The sequence below is a fragment of the Wickerhamomyces ciferrii genome, contig 00050, assembly GCF_000313485.1.
Source record: "Wickerhamomyces ciferrii WGS project CAIF00000000 data, strain NRRL Y-1031 F-60-10, contig 00050, whole genome shotgun sequence".
Taxonomy (NCBI): domain Eukaryota; kingdom Fungi; phylum Ascomycota; class Saccharomycetes; order Phaffomycetales; family Wickerhamomycetaceae; genus Hansenula; species Hansenula ciferrii.
This window is the reverse complement of record NW_011887690.1, coordinates 32,081-53,742: the sequence shown is the minus strand read 5'-3', so window position 1 is coordinate 53,742 and position 21,662 is coordinate 32,081. Positions and strand designations below refer to the sequence as shown.

The following is a 21,662-nucleotide window of genomic DNA, read 5'->3' as shown; positions in this document are numbered from 1 at the left end:
ATTTTGAAAAATAGCCTGTTTTTGTCGATGTGAATATTTAGCTTATGTAATCAGAAAAATTTTGCTTTAAAATTAAATTTTAAGTAACATAGACAATTATTTTTGGAATTTAAAAGCAGTTATTAATAACTTGAAGGTTTGAAGGCTTCAGGTATATAGGTTTCATGTCTAAAAAGCAACTTAATTCAAATTTTGAACTTTTACGAAATATTTATTTTGAATTTTAAAATAAAAATTTGAAGGTCAATAAACTTTTTGAAATTTGAAAAATTTAGAAAAAATGTTTGAAAAACTTGAATTTTATAATACAGAGGTAAATAATTTAAAGCGAATAATCATATCAAATTACTAAACTCACGAAATATGCTGTTCTAGACATGAAAAAGTTGCTTTTAAATTAATTCTTAAATAGCTGATTATATAAGCATATATACACATATTACATAATTATTATAGACATTTTAGTACAATATAATTTCATGTATGTACGAATTAAATCGATCATGTCTCAGATTAATTCATTATGTTCTTAAAATATAATGGATCGAGACTTGAAAGCGTATATGTTTCAAATTGATTTAACCGAACAGTTAGCTTATCAGCTAGAAGTAGTCTAATAGTATATAAACTTTTAAATTCGTATGATTAATTTGATTATTCCCCTGTCCAAACCATGCAAGGAATGAATTGTATAACTTTAATAAAACTGCACTGGAACTAGAGGGAAAGCTAGTTCTTTATTATATTAATAACGGGGAAGTTTTAATCATAATTTTAGTAGTTCGTAAATTTAAAACTAGGATAAATAAACTTTATCAATAAGTAGTAATACATTTTAGACAGAAGTCCGCAAAGAACCTCAAAGTTTAATATTTAATGTTGTTTAACTGTATTAATTTAATTAGATCAAATTAATTTCGACTACTTCTCGCTTCTAGGTACAAATGAAAACCGCTTAAGTACCCATGTGATAGCTAGCTAGAACCCGATACAACAAATAAACTCACACTCAGGATTCAGGACGTAGGATCAGTAAAAGACTATATCATCAGTATAATTTAAAGCCATATTCATGATTGATAGATTTCAATAAAGTTTGAGGACGTTTCAATTCTGAAACTCTGGGGCCCTTCTTGGGCCCTAACAAGCGAAACTGCACAAGCACTAAAAACATGAAAAAAGTGCCAAAAAGGAGGCTTTTAAATCAGAGAATACAACGTCGTACAGTGTATACTTTGACTCTGGAGTACTTATAAAGTTTGAAGTGGACTGATTGAATGAAATACTCTTGAAACTGGTTAAGGAAAGAAGCAACGTGATCTGAATATCAAAAAGCACTAATTTAAACTCATACGTATATGTATCCCGGTGCTGTCATTCGTAAATTGTAATTCTAAAGCAAAAGAAATATTCTAGAAAGACTATTTTTGGACAAAAGACAGAACTGAAATGGTAATTAATAAAACTATAGTAAATAAAATCCAACTAGTATTGAAAGTTAAAAACTGGTTGTTCGAAGCTAGTTTAAATCATCGCGTTAAGTTCCGTTTAATGCACGAATTTTTAACTTTTTTGCATTTTGACAATTTTATGTACTTAATTTCAAAACAAAAAGTCAAAAAGTCAAAGATTTGAATTCAAGTAAGCTGTTAACCAACATTTACCGCCATCAAGATAAAGATTTAAACTTGGTCAAACAATCTTTGAATCCATTTTTTACGAACCAAAGGTTACCAAGGGTCCTTTTATTTACACATCTGCAATAATCTGTGTTGTTTTGAACTTTGTTTAAGCTTGATTCATTGGATTAGATTCATTTAAATACAGGTCAAGATGTCATTACCAGAGTTGAAATCCATCTTTGATGATAAAGAGTCAAATGCTAAACAACAAGAAGAGTCAAGGCAGCAGCAATTCATGTCTCATTCACCAATATATCGACAAACACAAGCAAATCCATTGCCCTCTTTTGATCAACAACTTCAACAACATCAACAGCATCATCAAAATCAACAACAACAACAGCATCTTCCAGATATATTCAATAACCCTCCTATACAACAGAATCAACAACTATTCATGCAACCTCCTCAAGTATCTCCTCAAAATCCAAATTGGAATCTTAATTCTTTTCAACAAGATGGTCAACAACAACAATTTTTACCACAATTTCAACATCAACATCAAGGTCACCAGTCACAACCGCCACAACAAATGATACCTCAACAACAACAACAGCAACAGCAACAGCATCCGCATCCAATGTATCAGAATAACTTTATGCAACCTCGATTTAGTATTCCAGGCCCACCTGGTTCAGTTTTAGGTCCAGGTCAAACTCCAATTTATCCTCAACACCAACCTCATTTAACACCATATCCACAACAAGATTTTTATCCTCAACCTATTCAAAGAGCTAAAATACCCAAGAGAAGAAGAGCTGTTAAACCAGGATTAAGACGTCGTACAATGACTGCATGTGAATCATGTAGATTAAGGAAAATTAAATGTGATTTAGGTAAACCTATATGTGGTGCTTGTACCAAGAGTGATTTAAATTGTGTTTATAGAAATGTTAAAAAAGAGGCTGAAGAATTAAGTGAACAAATGTCCAAAATTGCTGGATTAGAAAAGCAAAAAAATGAAACACCTCAATGGTCAAGTTGTAATTGGTATACCAAAACTGAAGGTGTATTAAAATGGCCAATATTTGAAGGGAAATATAAAATAAAACCAATTAATACAGTTTTAGCAGAGACTAATGAACATGGATTACCAGATTTAGGTATAATAACAAAAGAACAATTGGGGTTTTTGGATTTACACTTACGATCAAATATTAGAGATTATATTGATAATTATTTACAAAATATTCAAACGAAAAATCCATTCATTGATTCCAAAAAATTACTGAAAACTTCAGAATGGTTGAAACATTGTATCAAAGAAAATCCAGAATTGAGTATTATAAACTTAAAAATCCCTGATGATTTGATTAAATTACCTTTAATTTTATTATGTTGTGCTTCAGCTTCAATAACAAGACCTTTAACATTTACAAATCTTGAAAATTTTAAATCATCAATTGATGAACGTTTTGAAAAATTTGAAATATCTTATCAAATTTTCATGCTTTCAGAATATTTTCAAGTATCACCAAGATCCAAGATTTCACTAGGTGATTTAGATCTTGTTCAATATAATTTATTAAAAGCAACTTATATGATGTATTTAATTAAACCATGGGAAGCTTGGAAATATATTTTTGAAGCATCAACAATATTAATGACCATTTTAGAGAGTTATAAAGATAATGGTCGGAAATTTGAAGATTCTCAATTAAGAATCGTGGAAAGAGTTTTCCATACTTGTGTTAAATATGAAAGTGAATTACGTGTTGAATTATCACCTTCAGTTCCAGCATCTGGGATTGTTAATTATCCATTCCCAAGTGTTTATCCATCACCTCCTTTAGATTCTATTAATAGTGTTAATGAAGAATCAAGTTGGTTTTATTATTTAACAGAAATTGTTTTAAGGAAATTTGAAAATAAATTATTAGATGATTTTTTCATACCAATTGGTAAAGCTGGGAATTCAGATAATAAAGGTGAATTTCATGAAGATAATTATGATTTAAATTGGGATTCAAAATATGATATCGAATCAATAATTCAAAAATCTTTAGATTATTTAAAAGATTTAGAAAAAGTTGAAAATAGTATGATTACACATTTAAATTCAATTTTAAAAGAAGATGTTACATCAAATTCTTTACAACCTCATGGTTTCCTTTTCAAAACTGGCTCATCAATAAATCCATCATCAGAAACAGAATCTCAAGCAACACCACCAACAACATCTGAAACTTCAACAAATAAAATATCACCTGCAAATTTACCTCATCAAGATTCAGGTACAACAATAACAACACAAGAATCAACTTCACCAGTACCATTAACACCATCATCAACAACAAGTTATTCATCATCAGATATATCACAAAAATTTGAAAAAATTATACCAAATGTTCCAGAAACAATATCATTTATTAAAACAAGAATGATTGTACTGAAAATATTATTATTTAGACCTTTAGCATATTTATTAATCCATGATAAGAGTCATGTTTATGATTCTCATCCATTTGTGGAACAAGTCCTTATTCAATCGTTTGAAAATATGGATGCTTTAAATGTTCCATTAGCAGTTCATAGACATTTTGGATCATGGTTTTATACAAGAAATACATTTCTTTCAGGGATTTTAATATTTGCATTATTTAAAAGATTTGGTGAGAAATATGTGAATAAATCTAAAATCAAGAAATTTATGGGTGATGTTTTACAAATTCTTGATTATTGGATTGATGAAGAACCTGATTTACAAGATCCTAAAAAAGTTATATTAGGAATGTTGGAAGAATTAGAGACTTTATAAAAGCCACAACAAACTATCAAACAATACAAAAAACTTTAACGAAATATACGACAATTTGAATATCAAAAAATCAACAAGAAATTGGATTCAGCTTCTGTAGTTTTTATCAGAGATCTTAAGATTATGATCTTTCACTATGTAAGAAATGTGTCACGAACGAAAAGTTTATGAATGTTGGAAAAAAAGGTAAACAGAAATAAAAATTCCATTACAATAAACAAAGAGATCAGATCAAGAACACCAGAAGCCTAAGACCCATGACGTCCACACCAGAGACAAACAGGGTCAGAAGACTAGATCTTATATCAGAATCACCGCTGAGTAACACATCTTCACCGGATCGTTCTTTTTGTCAGGTTAAATATAAGGATTATGAAAGCGCTATAGATGCTATTCAACAATTAGAAGCTGAATTGAATGAGTTTCAAACATCAAGTTATGAATTAGAAAAGGAATTGGAAAAAGAGTTGACGGCGCTAGAATTGGATAATGAAGAGTTGAAGATTAAGAATGAAGAAATACAAGATCAGTTGAATGAAATTCAAAGAGAAAAAATTGATAAAGAAAAAGAATTTAATAAGATAAGGACTGAATTACAAAATAAGATTGTTAAATTAGAGAAAGATTTAGAAATAAAGAATTCAAAGATTGTTGATATTGAAATACTGAATGATAATATTGAACAAAATGAAAGAAATTTAAACCTTAGTTATAAAGAATTAGAAGAAAATTATAATTCATCAGTTGAAAAAATCATTTTATTAGAACAAGAAATTAATGACTCTAAAAATCAATTAATGATGGAAAAACTAAATCATCAAAATACAAAAATTGAATTAAATGAATTCAAGACTAAATTTGAAGCTTTAGAAAGAAGATCAACCACTAAATCAAGATCTTTATCTAATCCAATAAATCCATCATCGTCAACATCATCAACAACATCATCAATACCATTATCTAATAGTAAAATGACAAAATCAAATTCAATAAGACAATTACATTCAATGATTGAACAATCCAAAGGAATGGAATCACGTATTGGTAATATTAAAACTTCATTAAATACTAAATCATTAAAATTACATCGTGAACCAAAATCTTCAACTACAACAAAATTAACAAATGCCACAATAACAACATCAACTCCATCTTCATCACAAGTCAAACCTAAGAGGAAAATACCTCTTTCACCATCTTCATTCAAACTAAGCTCATTTGCTGGCTCTTCATTCAATAAGATGGAAAAAATTGAAGGATCACCTGCTAAACCTGCAAAAGATTTTAACAAGATATTTGGTAATGAATTAAAACAAGAGAAATAGATATAGAATTAAAATAATGTTGATCTATATTTTGTTATGTATCATGATATTTATATTTTTATATATATAAGAATATTATAAAAGGAGGGATTGTCATATTGTCATTATTTTATCCAATTTTTGAACAACATTATACAATCATATGCAAATAATTGACTCCATCTTTCTTGATATTTAAACCAAGCTTTAAAATAAGAAATCCATTTCTTGAAAAAACCATTTCTTTTAGCCAATTCACGTTCTTCATTATAAGTTGTTTTAGCACAATATTGAGATAAAATTAAAAAAGTTCTTTCAGGTCCTAAAGGATTTTGTAAAGTTTCATCAAGATGTCTTGTTAAATCATTTGTTTTCAAAATTAATAAAACAACTCTTGGAATTTTTGATAAAATTTTCATTAATTCAGTTAACATTTCACCACCAGAAAGTGCACTCTTCATATTATCAATTTCTTGAGGAGATCTAATTTTAGTTATATCATAATTCAAAGCAGTATTAATATCTCTACCAGTTATTGCAGCAGCAAATAATGGGAATTGTTCTTCATTAATACCAGCAAATTTTGCAGCATATTTCTTCATTTTTTCATGATCTTTATCTAATAAAGCTAACCAAAAATGTGCATAATCTCTTCTCATTTGAGTTGAAACATCTCTATAAAGTCCATGATCATAAAGAATAATTTCAAAATTATGAGTATTATCAGGATTAGAATCATTTTGTGGTTTTGGTCTAATTGCTAAATTCCCTCCATGAGGATCACAATGAACACCAACACCTGGTGTAAAAATCATGTTATTGAAAATATGAGATAAACATGATGAAACTTCAGAACGTGAAATATTATTTTTTTCCATAAATTTTATATCATCTAATCTTGAACCACCAATAAATTCCATAATTAAAATTCTATTTGTTGAAGAAATAATTTTAGGGATTCTTAATGCAGTTTCACTTTGGAAATTTTCAAAATATTCAGATGATTTAATTGCATTTTCAGCTTCTTTATTAAAATTTAATTCAACATAAATAGAAGATTGTAATTCTTCACCTAACCAAACCAATGGATAATCAGGGAAAACTTTATCCAAAGCTTTGAAAACACTTTGAGTTAAATAGATATCTAATGGAACAAATTGTTTTAATGAAGGATGTTGACATTTAACTGCAACTTTTTCACCTGTAGCTTTCAAAGTACCAATATGAACTTGAGCTAAAGAAGCAACACCAATTGGAGTTTTATCAAAATCTGAAAAAATTTCATCAATTGATTTATTCAAATCTTTTTCAAATAATTCATTAATTTCTTCAAAAGTTGATTCAGGACATTTATCTTGTAATGGAATCATAGTATCAGTCCATTCTTTTGGTAATAAATAAGTCATAGCACTAATATGTTGACCTAATTTAATATAAATCCCACCATTTCTTTCAAGTGCCTTCAATGTAATTTTAGCACATTTTAAATGACATTTTGATAATTCATCATAATATTTAATTTTATCATCTGATGATGTATTAAGAACTTTATTATAATGATAAAAACATTGTAAAGTAGCCCAAGTAACCACTGAAACTCTACCAGCTGTTAAATAAGTATGTTTCACTCCATCATGGAATGTATCATTTGTGAAAAATCCTAAAGTTCCTGCACCTAATATACCTAAAGTGATATATTTCTTAACATTATGTCTAAAAGCCCATGAATCCGATGATGATGAATTTTTGGGTATTTTTTGAGTTAAAGATCTTTTAGTGGAATTTAAAATTGGTGATCTTATACTAGATCTTATTATCCTAGGTGAACTCCTAGTTATGAATATGCTCATTTCTGTAGCAAAATAATGACTAGATCCTCCTACTTAATCGGGTCTTTTTTCCACTTGATTCTGTTTGAGTATAAAAGCAATTTGTACTTTTCTTCGTTTATAAAATCGCGAATTTTTGAATTTTATTACTGAGAAAAGACCCAATTTGATACAGAAGAATGGATTTGAAGAGTAGGAAAGCAAAGGAATACACAGTGATCGAGCCAATCAATAATAATCCATATATACAACCATTAAATACCCCAATCCACCTCGTTTCCCTTGTGAATTCCCCTTCAAAATTCCCTTTTAAAAATTAATATGTCAAAATGTCAAGATCAAATATTCGCGAAACAGTTAAAAAAAATGGCGTGCGCGTTTTTAAATTACATGCGCTTGAATTTTTCTGAGCTTTTTACGAAATAAGGAAACTTTAGAAAACGGTTCTAAGTGGAAACTTGAAAGAGTATATACAACGAGAGTAAACTAGGCTTTTCAACATTTGCTAGTGTTTATTATTGCTACTCAATTGCTTTATACTAGAGAGAATAGCTTCTTAAAGAGATGCTTTTGTTGAAGAAGTTCACACCGCGGGTTGATTCACGGTTGCAGCAAAGGGTATACGCGTTCCAAGATTTAGAATCTTCAGAATCAGAATCAGAAGTTGAAATTGAGGATGATAAAGACCATCATGAACCAGATGTAATAGAGGAAAAGGAAGAAAAACTTCATGTTCAAGGAAATAGAATTTCTAATGAACAATTACGTCAATATTTTACTTCAAAAAATAGTAATGAAATAATCAAGAATTTACCAAAAGAATCAAATTCAATCAAAAGTCAACCTCAACAACAACAACAACCCCAGACGAATGGGAAATTAGAAAAACAACAATTAGATTTGAAGAAAATCGAATATAGGAAAAAAATTGATATCGTTTGGAATTCAATCATTTCAAAATATAGTGCATATGATGAAGATGACCAGGGTGATTTAATTAATTTAGAAGATTTCAGTATAGAAGAAGATAAAGGTCATATCAAACAATTACAAAATTTCCAAAGAACTACGATATGGAATGATATTAATGATTTAGAAAATGGTAATTCAAATTCAAAACATGAAGATTTTAGAAAAGATTTCGATCCAAGCCAAGATCCAATCAATTTATTAAATAGTAATAATTCTTCAAGATGTTCAACTCCTTCACAATTAGATTTATTGAATAATGTTAACCAAAACAATAAATCAATTCCACAATCTCGTGTTAAAACACCTACAACAATGAAATCAAACCATATAAATTCATTGAATAGTGATGTCAAAGATCCAATTACATTATTAACACCAAAACCTTCAACAAGACCAACTAGAATAACATCACCAAGAAGAAGAGCCTTATTGAATAAATCTTTCTCAAAACAAAGAAATAAACCTGAACATGTCGATCTTACAAATGATCCAATATCAATGTTGACACCAACAAAACCATCAAGAATTTCAACAAGAATTTCAACAAGAAGAACTTCACCAAAGAGATCATCAATTATTAATAGTAATGAAATTCCAAACGAACCATCATCACCAATGAGATTTATGACTCCATCATCACCTGTATTCAATCAAAATCATCATCAAAATGGTATGAATGAAGTTAGATATAATGAAAATTCAGATTCAGAAGATGATGAACAAACTCTCAATGAAACCCCTGATACAAATCATGATCCAATTTCTTTATTATCTAAACCAAAGACAAGATCTTATCCATCTGTATATTCAAGAATTGATACATCACCATTAAGATCAAGAGTTGAACCATTAACAAGACAACCATCAAGAGGTCGTACTTTGAAAAGATCAAGTTATGAAGGATATACTCGTCAATCATCACCATTAAGACAAATTGAAGAAGATGAAGAAACTATAGAGTTTAAAATTCCTAAAATTACACCTTCCAAAAGAAATAATCGTGTATTAAACCATTCCAAACAACAACCAAATACTCCATTATCATCATTAAGAAACCATTCAAATCATAAAAACTTGGATTTTGCTAATGATCCAATATGTTTATTAACTCCTAAATCAATGACACGTCGTAATTCAAGAATACCAACAAGATCATCTTCACCAAATTCTCTTCATAAGAGACAAAAAATTGATCAAAATGATGATCCAATAGTACTATTAACACCAAGATCAAGTTCCAAGAGATCAAGATCTATAAAACCTCAAATAAATTCCAAACCACCACCAAAATTCAATATAAATTCTACTCCATCAACAAATTTACATCCATATTATCAACCACCGCCACCACCACCACCACAACAACAACAACAACAAAGTAATCCATTTTATCAACCACACCAACCACCATATTTACCATATAACATGCCAATGAATCCATATTCAATGATGAGTACACCAATGACATCAAGAGATCAAACACCAGGTCCTCAACATCAATCTCAACGTCCAAGACATACAAAACCTATGAAACATCAACATCAAAATCATAAAAAAAATCCAATAAATTCAATTCCAAATACTCCATTAAAATCATCTTTTAAATCAAGACCTAATACTGAAGCTCCAACACCAAATCCATTACAATATTCATATCCAAATCCTTATCAATTTCCTCAACCTAATGTTCCACATCAACAAATGCCACAACATATGCCTCAACAAATGCCACCAATGATGATGAATCCTTATATGAATCCATATATGTTTATGCCATATATGCCAATGATGCCAATGTATCCACCAGGTTCTGCTCCTCAAGGTTATCATGAACAACAATCTCAACATCCTCTTTTAAAACATTCAGATGATTATGATGAAGATGAAGAAGATGATGAAGATGAAGATAATGGTGAAGATTATGAAATGATTTCAGATATACAATTTTATAGAGATTAAAAGAAAAGTTTAAATATGATTTAATAAATATGTATTATATACAAAATGATTTATATAATGTTTATAAATATGTAGATATGTGAGACAAGACATGGACTTTGTTTACTCAGGAACAGGAGGTGAATGAACAGGTAAATCTTCACCTTTTTTAGCATTTCTTAAAGAAAGATAACTATTCCAAAAAATAGAAAGGATATTAACAGCCATTAACTGATGTTGAACAGGAATTATACTTAAATTAAAAATTTGAAAAATTGGCCAAATCATCCAATTAACTTTTAAAGTTGGTAACCAATTTTCTTTTAATTTAATTTGAACTTCTTCAAATTTCTTATTTTCTAATAATGTCATTATAGAATAATATAATGGTATACCTAAAGGTGCAAAACCTAATTGATCAATTGAAGTTTTAGTAATACCATTCCTTATCATATTTAATCTTGGATTTGCTAAAGGTTGACCAGGAAATTTAATTTTAGAAAGAATTTTATACCATTTATCACCAATGAATGCAAAGACCACTGAACCATAAAAAGCAGCTCTTAAAGTTCTTTTATAATCATAATCATCACCTGGTGAAATGAATTGGGCAAGTACATCACCTGTACCAAATAAAAACCCAGTTGTTAAAGAATTTGTTATTCTTGGATGTTTTTTCAATGAAGTTGTATAAAATGCAAGTAATGACATGGTGTTTTGTAGTTCTTTTCTCTATGAAGTCTATGGTTTATTTGTTTGAACTAAAAGGATGAATGATCTGTTTAAATATGATCTTGATTGAATTATACTCGTTGCTCGTTGCTATCAAAGATATGAAGATCTAGCAAAAATTAATAGTTGTTCGGCTATCTAAATTAAAAAAAAAAGGCTGACGGGTAAATAAAACGGCTGAATAAAATATTAGAAATTTCGCGTTGCCTTATATAAAGACCAGGATTTCAATTTACTACGTGATTTAATGCTTTGATATGGAAGAAGAGTATGACGTTCCTGATATTATGAAGAAATGGTTGTTATTGTGATCTGATGAAGGTGACTGGATCATTTTGGTTCTGTTCATAGCTTTATTTTAGTCTACAACATGACTAATCATATTGACTTTATAGTACATAGTTCATACTACATAGTAATCAATTCAGCAGATACGAGAATTGTTCAACTACAATTAAGATAACCCATTATACTTTCATGATGATCATTGTATCAAAATCTTGATTAAGAGAAAATCCATTTACTCATTTCTCATTCAATTTCATTTCGTTCAATTTCATTCAATTTCCTAATATAGAAGGTCAACCAAATTATCATAAACAATTCAAAACAGGTAGTTTTACTCGGCATTCCGGATTCCTAGTACAAGACAAACTCGTTGACTCCTGTCTTATCCATGATCATTGTCTAGAATTGAATGATGATGATGATTATATTCATAGTCCTTTCGAGCCTTGAACAGAGGGTTAAATACCTGTTAAAGCTTCCTTAAATAATATTAAAATCCATTCAACCTGTAATTTTGAAAAGTGGTGCAAGACTTATTGTTAAGCGTTTAGGCTCCACTACTAAAGTTTAAAGTGTAAAATGGTTAGTAATAGGTGAATTCAAACTCACTAGACGATGATCAATTTACTGTTTAATTCTTTGTAGATACTTCGGAAGTTGGATGTTGAATGAGATGGAATTCGTTTAGATCACCCCTGTCAAAGAAAATAATCCGTAGTTCAAAACCCAACAAACATGAAAGGGAAATCAGAGCCTAACTCAACTAAATACAAATCCTTCAAACCGGGAACCAAATTGGAACCAAATTGGAACTAAATCTTGTCGTTAAATGATCTCTACGGCCTTCAACTTTATTTTATTTCCATTGTCACTTTTTCAGTTTTTCATTTGTGGAGCAATGATGATTGTACAAAAAAAATGACAAGGTACAAGAATTGATCAACACAAAACTGGAGTTTAGTATAAGCTGAGTTATTTAATTGTATCATTCTGAATCTTGTCAATCTAGAAACAGGTTACTCCACATACAATTGTTATACTTGACAGTTGTATATATAAACAAGAATTCCTTTTATCTTCAGTTCATCAATCTATTACATCAACAACTAGATAGTTAGACTACATACAATTCACAATGTCAACACAATACTCTAATGGTCAAGATTTAGAAAAACAATTATCAAATTCAGATAATTTTAATTTAGATAATCAAACAACAAATTATGAACATGATACAGAAGTTTCAAGAGTTCAACCAGCAGGTAATAATAATGAATATATAATGATTGGACGTACAAAAGTTTTGAAATCAGAATTACAAGAAGCTTTTGGTGGTACTTTTAGTGCAGGTGTTTCAGCTCCTTCAGTTCATAAATTTGCAAATCCTGCTCCTTTAGGTTTATGTGGTTTCGCTTTAACTACTTTTGTCTTATCAATGTTTAATGCTCAAGCTATGGGGATTACAACTCCAAATGTTGTTGTTGGTTCTGCATTTTTCTATGGTGGTCTTTGTCAATTATTAGCTGGTATGTGGGAAATCGCCCTAGAGAATACATTTGGTGGTACTGCATTAAGTTCTTATGGTGGATTTTGGTTAAGTTTTGGTGCTATTCATATCCCATGGTTTGGTATTAAAGATGCTTATGATGATCCTATTGAATTAAGAAATGCTATAAGTTTTTTCCTTTTAGGTTGGACAATTTTCACATTTATGTTATTATTATGTACTTTAAAATCTACAGTGGCATTTTTTTCATTATTCTTCTTTTTGGAAATTACATTCTTGTTGTTAACAATTGGTGATTTTACTGGTAAAACTGGTGTTTCAAGAGCTGGTGGTGTATTTGGTGTTATTACGGCATTTATAGCTTGGTATAATGCACTTGCTGGTATTGCAACCAATGAAAATTCTTATTTTACAATCAAAGGTGTTCCAATGCCAAAACCAAAAGGTCAAAGATTATAGATAACATGTTAAACTAGTTATTATATATACTTTCAATTGATTATAGCTTTTATGATGATTTATTTATGAAACAAATGATCCACTGGTTTGGATTCTTATTTATTCTATTTATTTATTTTTAATTAATAACCATTGGCTTATGAATCTTCTAATTGTAGAATGAACTTTGAAGTGCTATACCTATATACATATGGATCAAGGAGTAGGACCCTTGATACATCATATCAATAACATCTTCAGATAAGATCCTTTTCAGCCGTACAAACCCTTAATCAATTCGATCAATTACGTACATATCTCAAATATTCGTAAGCGTACTGAATCCTGATTATAAGCGGTAATTCATCGGCCTCTAAAGACGTCAATGTGGTGATGTGGTGATGAATGATGATCTAAAATTTGTGGAGAAGCCAACAAAAATCTCGGGATAATGATCATCAACATGTCAATTCATGTCAGCTTAAAAGCGTTATAATGAGTCTAGTACAATTAAAACCATAAGTAAGAGAGTGATATAATGTGTAGTTAATGATAGATATATAAAACAAAAGGATTGTGAACTTGTAAAGATCAAAAAAAGAATATTCATTCCTTATAGTATTCATTTTGAAATAGTGTATGCTTTGAAAAAAATTGGTAGAGACAACAAAAAAAGAATGCGATTTCTGTGGATTGAACACAGGACCTTTAGATCTTCAGTCTAACGCTCTCCCGACTGAGCTAAAACCGCTCTTCTTGAAATTTGGTGTTTGGATGGTGATCCCGGTTATGTAAAATTTGAGTGGTTGCTTAGTCAGCCGATTTTGATAATATTCAACTAATTTAATGTGTTATGGTGTAATTATTGAAGATTGTTGATGTTTAGTGATATTTAGGTGATTTATAAATGTAGTTGAAGCTATTTTGAAAAAAATTGGAGTGTTCTGTACTGTGTTGTTCAAGTACAATGTGCTCCGAAATGGACTTTGGTAAACGGATCTTTAACTTCATGAAGCTACAAATTGAAGTTCAAGGATCGGTATATTAAGAAGTTGGCATAATAGAAGGTCTATATGTACATATATATAACAGCATTACTTATTAACCTTATTCATAATTCCTCTTTATAGCCTCAAAAATTTGTTTTATATCATTCGGTGTTGTTCTACAACAACCACCAATAATTTTTACATTTTTTAATTTTTGTAATTCTTGAACATATTCATTCCAAGTTAGTGTCCCATTTGGGTGATTATTCCATTTTTTATTAACTGCATCATAAACTTCACCAGAATTTGGATATACTATTAAATCTTTCCCTAAGATTTGTAATTCATTTAACCAGGTTAATGATTCTTTCAATGGAAGACAATTCACACCGATTGCTAATAATTTTGGATTTCCATCAACAAGTTCTTTTAATGATTCAACTTTAGTTCCATCTGCTAATGTATCACCATTTATACTTAAACTTAAATAGTAATCTTTATCGTATCCTTGCATTAATTCAATTAATATTTTAATTTCATTTATATTTGGCATCGTTTCTAATCCGATTAAATCAACTCTATTATCTTTACAAAGCATCTCTAATCTTTCTTTATGAAATTCAACAAGGTTGGAACTTTTAATATCACCATAATCACCAGTATATTCAGCACCATTTGCTAAAGATGCACCATAAGGACCAATACTACCAACGATCCAAACATCTTTACGATCACCTCTTGCTTGATCAGCCAAATCAATACTTTTCAGCAATACTTGTTCATAATCAATATTAAATTCTGTTTGGAGTGAAGGATGATCACTTGATTGATAAGTTGAAGTTTGTATTAATTGAGCACCATTTTCAATATATTGTTGATGAATGTTTTGTATTATACTTGGTGATGTGATGACTGTATGTGTTGACCAAAGAGAATGTGATTGAGCTTCTTCAGGAAGCAGTGTACCAAGAGCACCATCTAGCACGATTGGAACCTTGGATGATAGTCTTGATTTGAGTGACATGTGTACTACTTTGCAATCGTGTGTGTGTAAATTGTTTGCTGAAGATGTCAAAAATTAAATTTTCATAGCTCCGAAAGTGTCAAATTAATATCAGACATTCTTACCTTGATCTGAACTCAATTGATCAGCTTAGGGAAGATCTTGATCATACTGAGTGGTACAATTAGGCTTGTTCTATGTTGCTGATCTGCTGATGTGATGATTTGAGTCTTTGGAGATCTTAAAAATCCTTCAGAAAACTAGGCGAGATTGTTATTATTGATCTGATTATGTACTGGAAAAGGCGTGGAAAAGATCGACAATTCATTTTATAATTTGCCTTCAAAAGGTTCAAATGAGACCCTGAAAGTTATTTAAATAGAGATGGGTATCCATTGAATTCAATTGTTATCATCAACTTCAAAGCATCAGATATCACATTCGCAATGGCAGGATCAACATTAAACTTGAGTGATGAAGAACTACGTAAGCTTCTTGAAGATATCTCACAAGAGATCAGAGATGATGATTCCAAAGATACAACAGCACCAGATGATAAAAGACCAAAAAAACATCAAAACCCACCAGCTATTTTACCTCTAGTCGTTGATTGTGCTAATTATAGTCGTTTAGCTTATGGTATTCCAACATTACCAGAAAAATTCAAAGACGTGTCATTAGATTTATTAAGGAAACCAACAAATGATCATATTGAAGATGACAAATTGAAAGAATTGGAATTGTTTAATCAATCATTGGCTTACTACAAAGAACGCCTTTCTGAATTGTCAGATAAGGTTGATATCTTGAAATCTTTCAAAGTTGATGATCAAGGCGGTACTTCATATATAGCTGTTGATCATGATAAAAAATATTTAATTGTTGCCTTTAAGGGGACAAAGACAAAAGATGAATGGCTCAAAACAAATTTCAGTATCAGAGGTATTAAATACAAACCATTGAACCCATGGGGTAAATCTAATGAAAACTTGAAAGATGTGGATGTTCATGAAGGATTTTATACAGCTATTAAAAACTTGATTGAAGATTATGACATTTTCAAAACGGTTCAAAAGTATATTGATGAATACAAAGACTACAAGTTAATCATCACAGGTCATTCACTTGGTGGTGCTTTAGCTGCTTTATTTGGTATTGAAGCACAAGTCTTAGGCTGGAATCCATTAATCATCACATTAGCCGCTCCAAAAATTGCTTATGTTGATCGTCCAGGTTTAGATATCTTAACTTCAGGTCCTTCATTCCCTGAAAAGATTGAAAAATTATTTGATATAACTGTGGACAAAGTTACGCAAACTTATCTTGATTTAAAAGGATTGATTAAATCTGATTATGGTACTTTTATTAACATTGAACATATTGGTGATATTGTTCCTTTGGTTCCATTAGCACCTTATGAAAGATTAGGTGGTATTCCATATCTTTTAAGATCTACAGGACCTATTGAAATCAATAAATTCTTACCACAAGCTTTAGAAATTGATGCAAATGAAGATTTAACAGATATTAAAGATAATGAAAATTATGCAAGAAGAACTTATAAAGATCAAAAATGGATCAATGATAAATTAAGCAAAGAAAAATTATTTTATAATACAACTGTGGCTATAATCAAAGAAAACTTAACCATATTTGACTCACCACAAACTACATTTATCCAAAAATTAGCACAACTCTTAGAATTTGGTGATATTTTTGATAAGTTAGTTGAGATTCATTGTTTTTATACCCTTTATGATCTTTCTTTAGATGGGAATGCCATTGAAGATTTTGTTGAAGGAAAACAATGAGAATATAATATATAAGGAGATTTAGCTATATAATATTAATTTATGTGATTTATTGGGATAACTTTGTACATAATTGATCTTGTTCGAGTCCATCTTTATCCGTATCTTTATAATATGCGCGATCTTGAATTTTTGTAAGGAACTTCATCGGAAAAATAAACATACTCGCTTCCCATTTATAAGTCAACAATAAGCAATTGTCAACACAGAGACAAATCATCAAGTTATGCTCTATGGTCAGAATTAAAAATGTCATTGTCATCAATACTTCGCCAATTGATTGTTATTGGTTGAAAATCAATGGTTTCCAGCTGTTTTAGTTTTGGTGTTCTACGCGTTCAGGAAAATTGTAATAAAGTATTATTGTTCATTGATTAAATCTATTAAGAAAAGAAAGAATCTATTAAACAGCAGCTTGATCACCTTGAATTATAAAAAAGACCAGCACATTATAAAGAAAAGAAAATTAGCAGCAATGTTTGAAGTTGAAATATCACCACCTAAAAGATTTTTGGAATACATATTATAGCAGCAAAAAAATTGTGTATCATTTTTTGAAGAATAAATCAGCATCTAAGCAATGGTACAAGTAAACCAAAATTGACCAGCATAGATAAAGTTATCTTGGTTGTCGTTGTTTTCTTTTGGAGCAGCAGTGGAAGTAACAGTTGATGGTTGCATTTTTAATAGTATTGATTGAATTGATTGATTGTTTGATAATGGTTTCAATTTAAGAGATTTACATTAAAGATCAGCAAGATCAAGTGCTTTTATACACATATTTCATCTTGATTGTTTATGAGGCTTGATGTTTATTTGATTCATTATTGCATTGTTAAGTTTGTTATACAAGTTTTGAGTTGTTCATGTTATTTCCTAATCGGGATGACACAAAAGAATTCTTACCGGAAAATAATCTTTCGAAATTTTTATTCTATGCATATTATCACTTTAGATCTTGGAAATTTCTTTTCAAATTGGTTTAGATTCTATTGTTATGTTTGTTTTGGGTATAGCTGAGTATAGATCACCATGAAATGTTAGTTGAATTAACTGCAAGATCTGGTTTTGGGGATATGATATTCAATGTTTAATCTCACTTATAGGTTCATTATAATGCATGAGTGATTACCACCACTCTCAATTTTCTAATCTATACAAAAAGTGTTCTCTTTTGAGTTGAATTTCAGATTTTGTGGTTCATTAATTCATTTTTGACTTGGGGTTGAATTTTAGGTCAATTGCAATTTACGAGTATTTTATTGCTAATCCAGCTTGGTCTCTTTTTTTTTAATAGATTGCATGAGGAACAAGATGAGTATAGCATCCTGGTGATTGGATCTTTGGTGAAAGATTTTCAAAATTTATTTGGAGATCACTCGTATAATCAAGATTCGTTACTTTCCCTACTTCAGGTCACAGATCTTTAGACTGCACGATTATGTTACTTTGGACCTTGAAGATACGTTGTGATATTTAATTAAGTCATTGGTGAATCAGTCAATGATAAGTATTCAAAGCAACTGGTACTTACGCTTCATATATCGAATCATGATTAATCAAGAGATTTTCACTAAAAGTACCAGAGGTATTTTGATGGAATTACAATTAATTAAAACTACAAAAATGATTAATCGGTTAAAGATATATTTGTATTGAAAACCAGGTATTATAAAGTATTAAATAAATTAAACATTAACAACCACATCTAATTGAAGTCAAAAAATTAATGTGAATGGATTTTAACAAGATCTGAAGAGAATATAATAAATTTGTGAATTTGGAATTAAACCTGAAAAGTGATAAGCATCAGAAGTATCAAACCAACACCTTAAGCAATGGTACAAGTGAACCAAAATTGACCAGCATAGATAAAGTTATCTTGGTTGTCGTTGTTTTCTTTTGGAGCAGCAGTGGAAGTAACAGTTGATGGTTGCATTTTTGATAATATTAAGTATTTGTTGTTAATCTTGATGATAATGAAGAAAAGAAAAGAGAATGAAACAAATTTGAAGCAGATTTGATACCTATTTATACAACTTTTGAAGATCTTTAGATCTTGAGGCCATCATTAAGATCTTACACTTTGGAGCTTGATGCTAGATTTGATCAAATTCTGTAATTTCCTTATTGGGATGACACAAAAGAATGAAGTTACTGAAAAATCAAGATACATATCCCGAAACTAGTTATTTCATGCAAGTTGAAAACCCGAAAGATTCTTTGGGTAATGTGTGGAAAGATCTTGGAAACTTTTGGGTAAATTAAATGCATTTCATCATTTATATTGGTTAAGAAAGGAAATTTTCAACGTTAAATGAAACAAATTATAACAAAGTATACATTGCCAAGTATGAATTATTGAACCTCAATAACTGGTTATGAGGCCATTATTAATGTTGATATTGGTTGCTTTTGCTACAGATACGAGTTCATGGAAATCTTTTATGGTTTACTTCAGGGATTCTGCGAATTGAAGTTAGAGAAGATCTGGGATCTAAGATATGGGATCGTCAATTATCTATAGTACTTCAAAATACAGATTATTGGAGAGAATATCTAAATGGAATTTGGGTTGCAGGTGCAAATCATTAACCATTGTGTTGGTATTGGGAAAAACATTCAAGCTAAGGAAAAATCATACTTTGATCTTCAAACAGTGACTTTCAATGGCGTATGAGAAAGATATAAAGGTCGACTCGTCATTTAATCATGATTATGTATCAATTTGATTAATATTTGAAAGCCAAATCTACAAATCATTTCTAGTGAATTAAGGTATTAAGGTATATATTAAATGTAAATCTAAATTAAAAACCATTTGAAATCAAAAACTCCAAACAATAAGGCATATAAAGTATTAAAAGCAATAGCATCATTATTAATATTATCAAAAAATATGATAGTGATCAAAATCAGCAAAAAAGAATTGTAAATGAATCTTGGTAGAATTGGTAAAAAGGTTGTAAATTGATTGAAGAATATTTCAAAAGCACTTAAAATTGAAAAACCATATGGACTTCATGTTTCTGAAATTAAGCGATAGTACAAGTAAACCAAAATTGACCAGCATAGATAAAGTTATCTTGATTGTCGTTGTTTTCTTTTGGAGCAGCAGTGGAAGTAACAGTTGATGGTTGCATTGTTGATGTAAATATAAGTAAGGGTTTTGATTGTTTGATAATCTATTGATACTGGAACTACAAAAAGAAAAGGTTGAATTAAATTGGTTTCACTTGAATATATATACTTATTTTAAATTTGAGGTTGATTCTTTTTTGTTGCAATGAATTGATTAATGATTATAATTTTTCATTTTAATTACTTGGTAGTATTAGTTTTGATGCATCTTTGTAATTTCCTAATTGGGATGACACAATAAGATTTCGGATCAAAAAAATATTTTGATCAAGAATTTTTTATGGCAAACAGAAAGTACATGCAATAGTCATCTTTGGGAAGGTAAGTGTAAAGATTGGGAAAGGTATTTATTTGAATTGGGTTATATCGAGCTGTACTATGGACTGGATCTGAGATTATACATAGTTTTGAGGCAAAATCATGTTTTATAATGTTGATTAAGGTTGTATAACTAATGAAAATTACGAAGTTGAGGAAACAATTAATGGGTTTACGGTCAGATTATTGAAATATGAGGGGATTTATAGATATACATCTGGTCCTTCATAATTATACCCAAATGGGAAAGTTTTAAAATTATCAATTGATCTTTATAATTGCCTCAAATTTAGTTGTCCATGTACAACTTTTGGATTGAAATGACATATACTGTTGTGTTCTAACAGATTTGGCTTGATCATTATTGTATATAATACATGTTTTTGGATTGAACATAGGTTGGTGCTGCTCAAGATATAGCTAAATACTTATCCGTAACTGGTTCAAATCTTATTGAGTTTCTAACGTGGTGTCTATTAGTTTCAAAAAGAAGTAATACATGTGGCCAGTATGTTGGTATAAGTTTCTCATGTGAACTGATGGTATTCAACCTAATTGCTGGTTATGACGTGTTGAATTCCATTATAGTAATCAGATATATAGTATATATATTATATAGGAGTTAAAAAAATTGGTTTCATTAACATTAGCTAATACTCTCACCGAGTAACTATTGTTAGGCGAATGAAGGTAACTGAAATCACAACTATAATTAAGAATTCTATGGCATAATCAATTGCTTGATAAGCTTCCAATTCACCCTTGATCCATGATATTGTTAAGATAGACTAGCTAATACAACTAATATTTAACCAGAATCAAAGACGTTTAAGGTTCACATTGACTTGAAAAGTAACCTATACATATAGTAGCTTTATTTTATGACTTAAGGTGTATTCTGCAATCATTGTTTGTGCTTTCATATAGTCATGATATCATTGGTTTGGTCAAT

The 21,662-nt window shown here is 29.7% G+C and overlaps 8 protein-coding genes across 8 annotated transcripts; 5 read left to right on the top strand and 3 right to left on the bottom strand.

Annotated features, from left to right (window-relative positions):
* Positions 1-1,833: 1,833 nt before the first annotated feature.
* BN7_2238 (Lysine biosynthesis regulatory protein) lies at positions 1,834-4,440 on the top strand (the record flags this gene model as incomplete). Its single annotated transcript, XM_011277157.1, has 1 exon — positions 1,834-4,440. One exon carries the CDS (start codon positions 1,834-1,836, stop codon positions 4,438-4,440), a length of 2,607 nt encoding a protein of 868 aa, XP_011275459.1.
* A 257-nt stretch (positions 4,441-4,697) lies between these two features.
* On the top strand, positions 4,698-5,765 carry BN7_2237 (putative nuclear distribution protein; the record flags this gene model as incomplete). Its single annotated transcript, XM_011277156.1, has 1 exon — positions 4,698-5,765. One exon carries the CDS (start codon positions 4,698-4,700, stop codon positions 5,763-5,765), a length of 1,068 nt encoding a protein of 355 aa, XP_011275458.1.
* Positions 5,766-5,869: 104 nt separating this feature from the next.
* CQD2 (Cqd2p) lies at positions 5,870-7,594 on the bottom strand (the record flags this gene model as incomplete). The annotated part of the gene is made up of 1 exon (XM_011277155.1): positions 5,870-7,594. One exon carries the CDS (start codon positions 7,592-7,594, stop codon positions 5,870-5,872), a length of 1,725 nt encoding a protein of 574 aa, XP_011275457.1.
* Positions 7,595-8,137: 543 nt separating this feature from the next.
* SCM3 (Scm3p) lies at positions 8,138-10,504 on the top strand (the record flags this gene model as incomplete). The annotated part of the gene is made up of 1 exon (XM_011277154.1): positions 8,138-10,504. One exon carries the CDS (start codon positions 8,138-8,140, stop codon positions 10,502-10,504), a length of 2,367 nt encoding a protein of 788 aa, XP_011275456.1.
* Positions 10,505-10,606: 102 nt separating this feature from the next.
* On the bottom strand, positions 10,607-11,194 carry SYM1 (ethanol metabolism protein; the record flags this gene model as incomplete). The annotated part of the gene is made up of 1 exon (XM_011277153.1): positions 10,607-11,194. The coding sequence occupies one exon, from the start codon at positions 11,192-11,194 to the stop codon at positions 10,607-10,609; it is 588 nt and encodes a 195-aa protein (XP_011275455.1).
* Positions 11,195-12,638: 1,444 nt separating this feature from the next.
* BN7_2233 (acetate uptake transporter family protein) lies at positions 12,639-13,469 on the top strand (the record flags this gene model as incomplete). Its single annotated transcript, XM_011277152.1, has 1 exon — positions 12,639-13,469. The coding sequence occupies one exon, from the start codon at positions 12,639-12,641 to the stop codon at positions 13,467-13,469; it is 831 nt and encodes a 276-aa protein (XP_011275454.1).
* A 1,086-nt stretch (positions 13,470-14,555) lies between these two features.
* BN7_2232 (Homocysteine S-methyltransferase 2) lies at positions 14,556-15,461 on the bottom strand (the record flags this gene model as incomplete). Its single annotated transcript, XM_011277151.1, has 1 exon — positions 14,556-15,461. The coding sequence occupies one exon, from the start codon at positions 15,459-15,461 to the stop codon at positions 14,556-14,558; it is 906 nt and encodes a 301-aa protein (XP_011275453.1).
* Positions 15,462-15,886: 425 nt separating this feature from the next.
* On the top strand, positions 15,887-17,251 carry BN7_2231 (lipase family protein; the record flags this gene model as incomplete). Its single annotated transcript, XM_011277150.1, has 1 exon — positions 15,887-17,251. The coding sequence occupies one exon, from the start codon at positions 15,887-15,889 to the stop codon at positions 17,249-17,251; it is 1,365 nt and encodes a 454-aa protein (XP_011275452.1).
* Between the last annotated feature and the right edge of the window lie 4,411 nt (positions 17,252-21,662).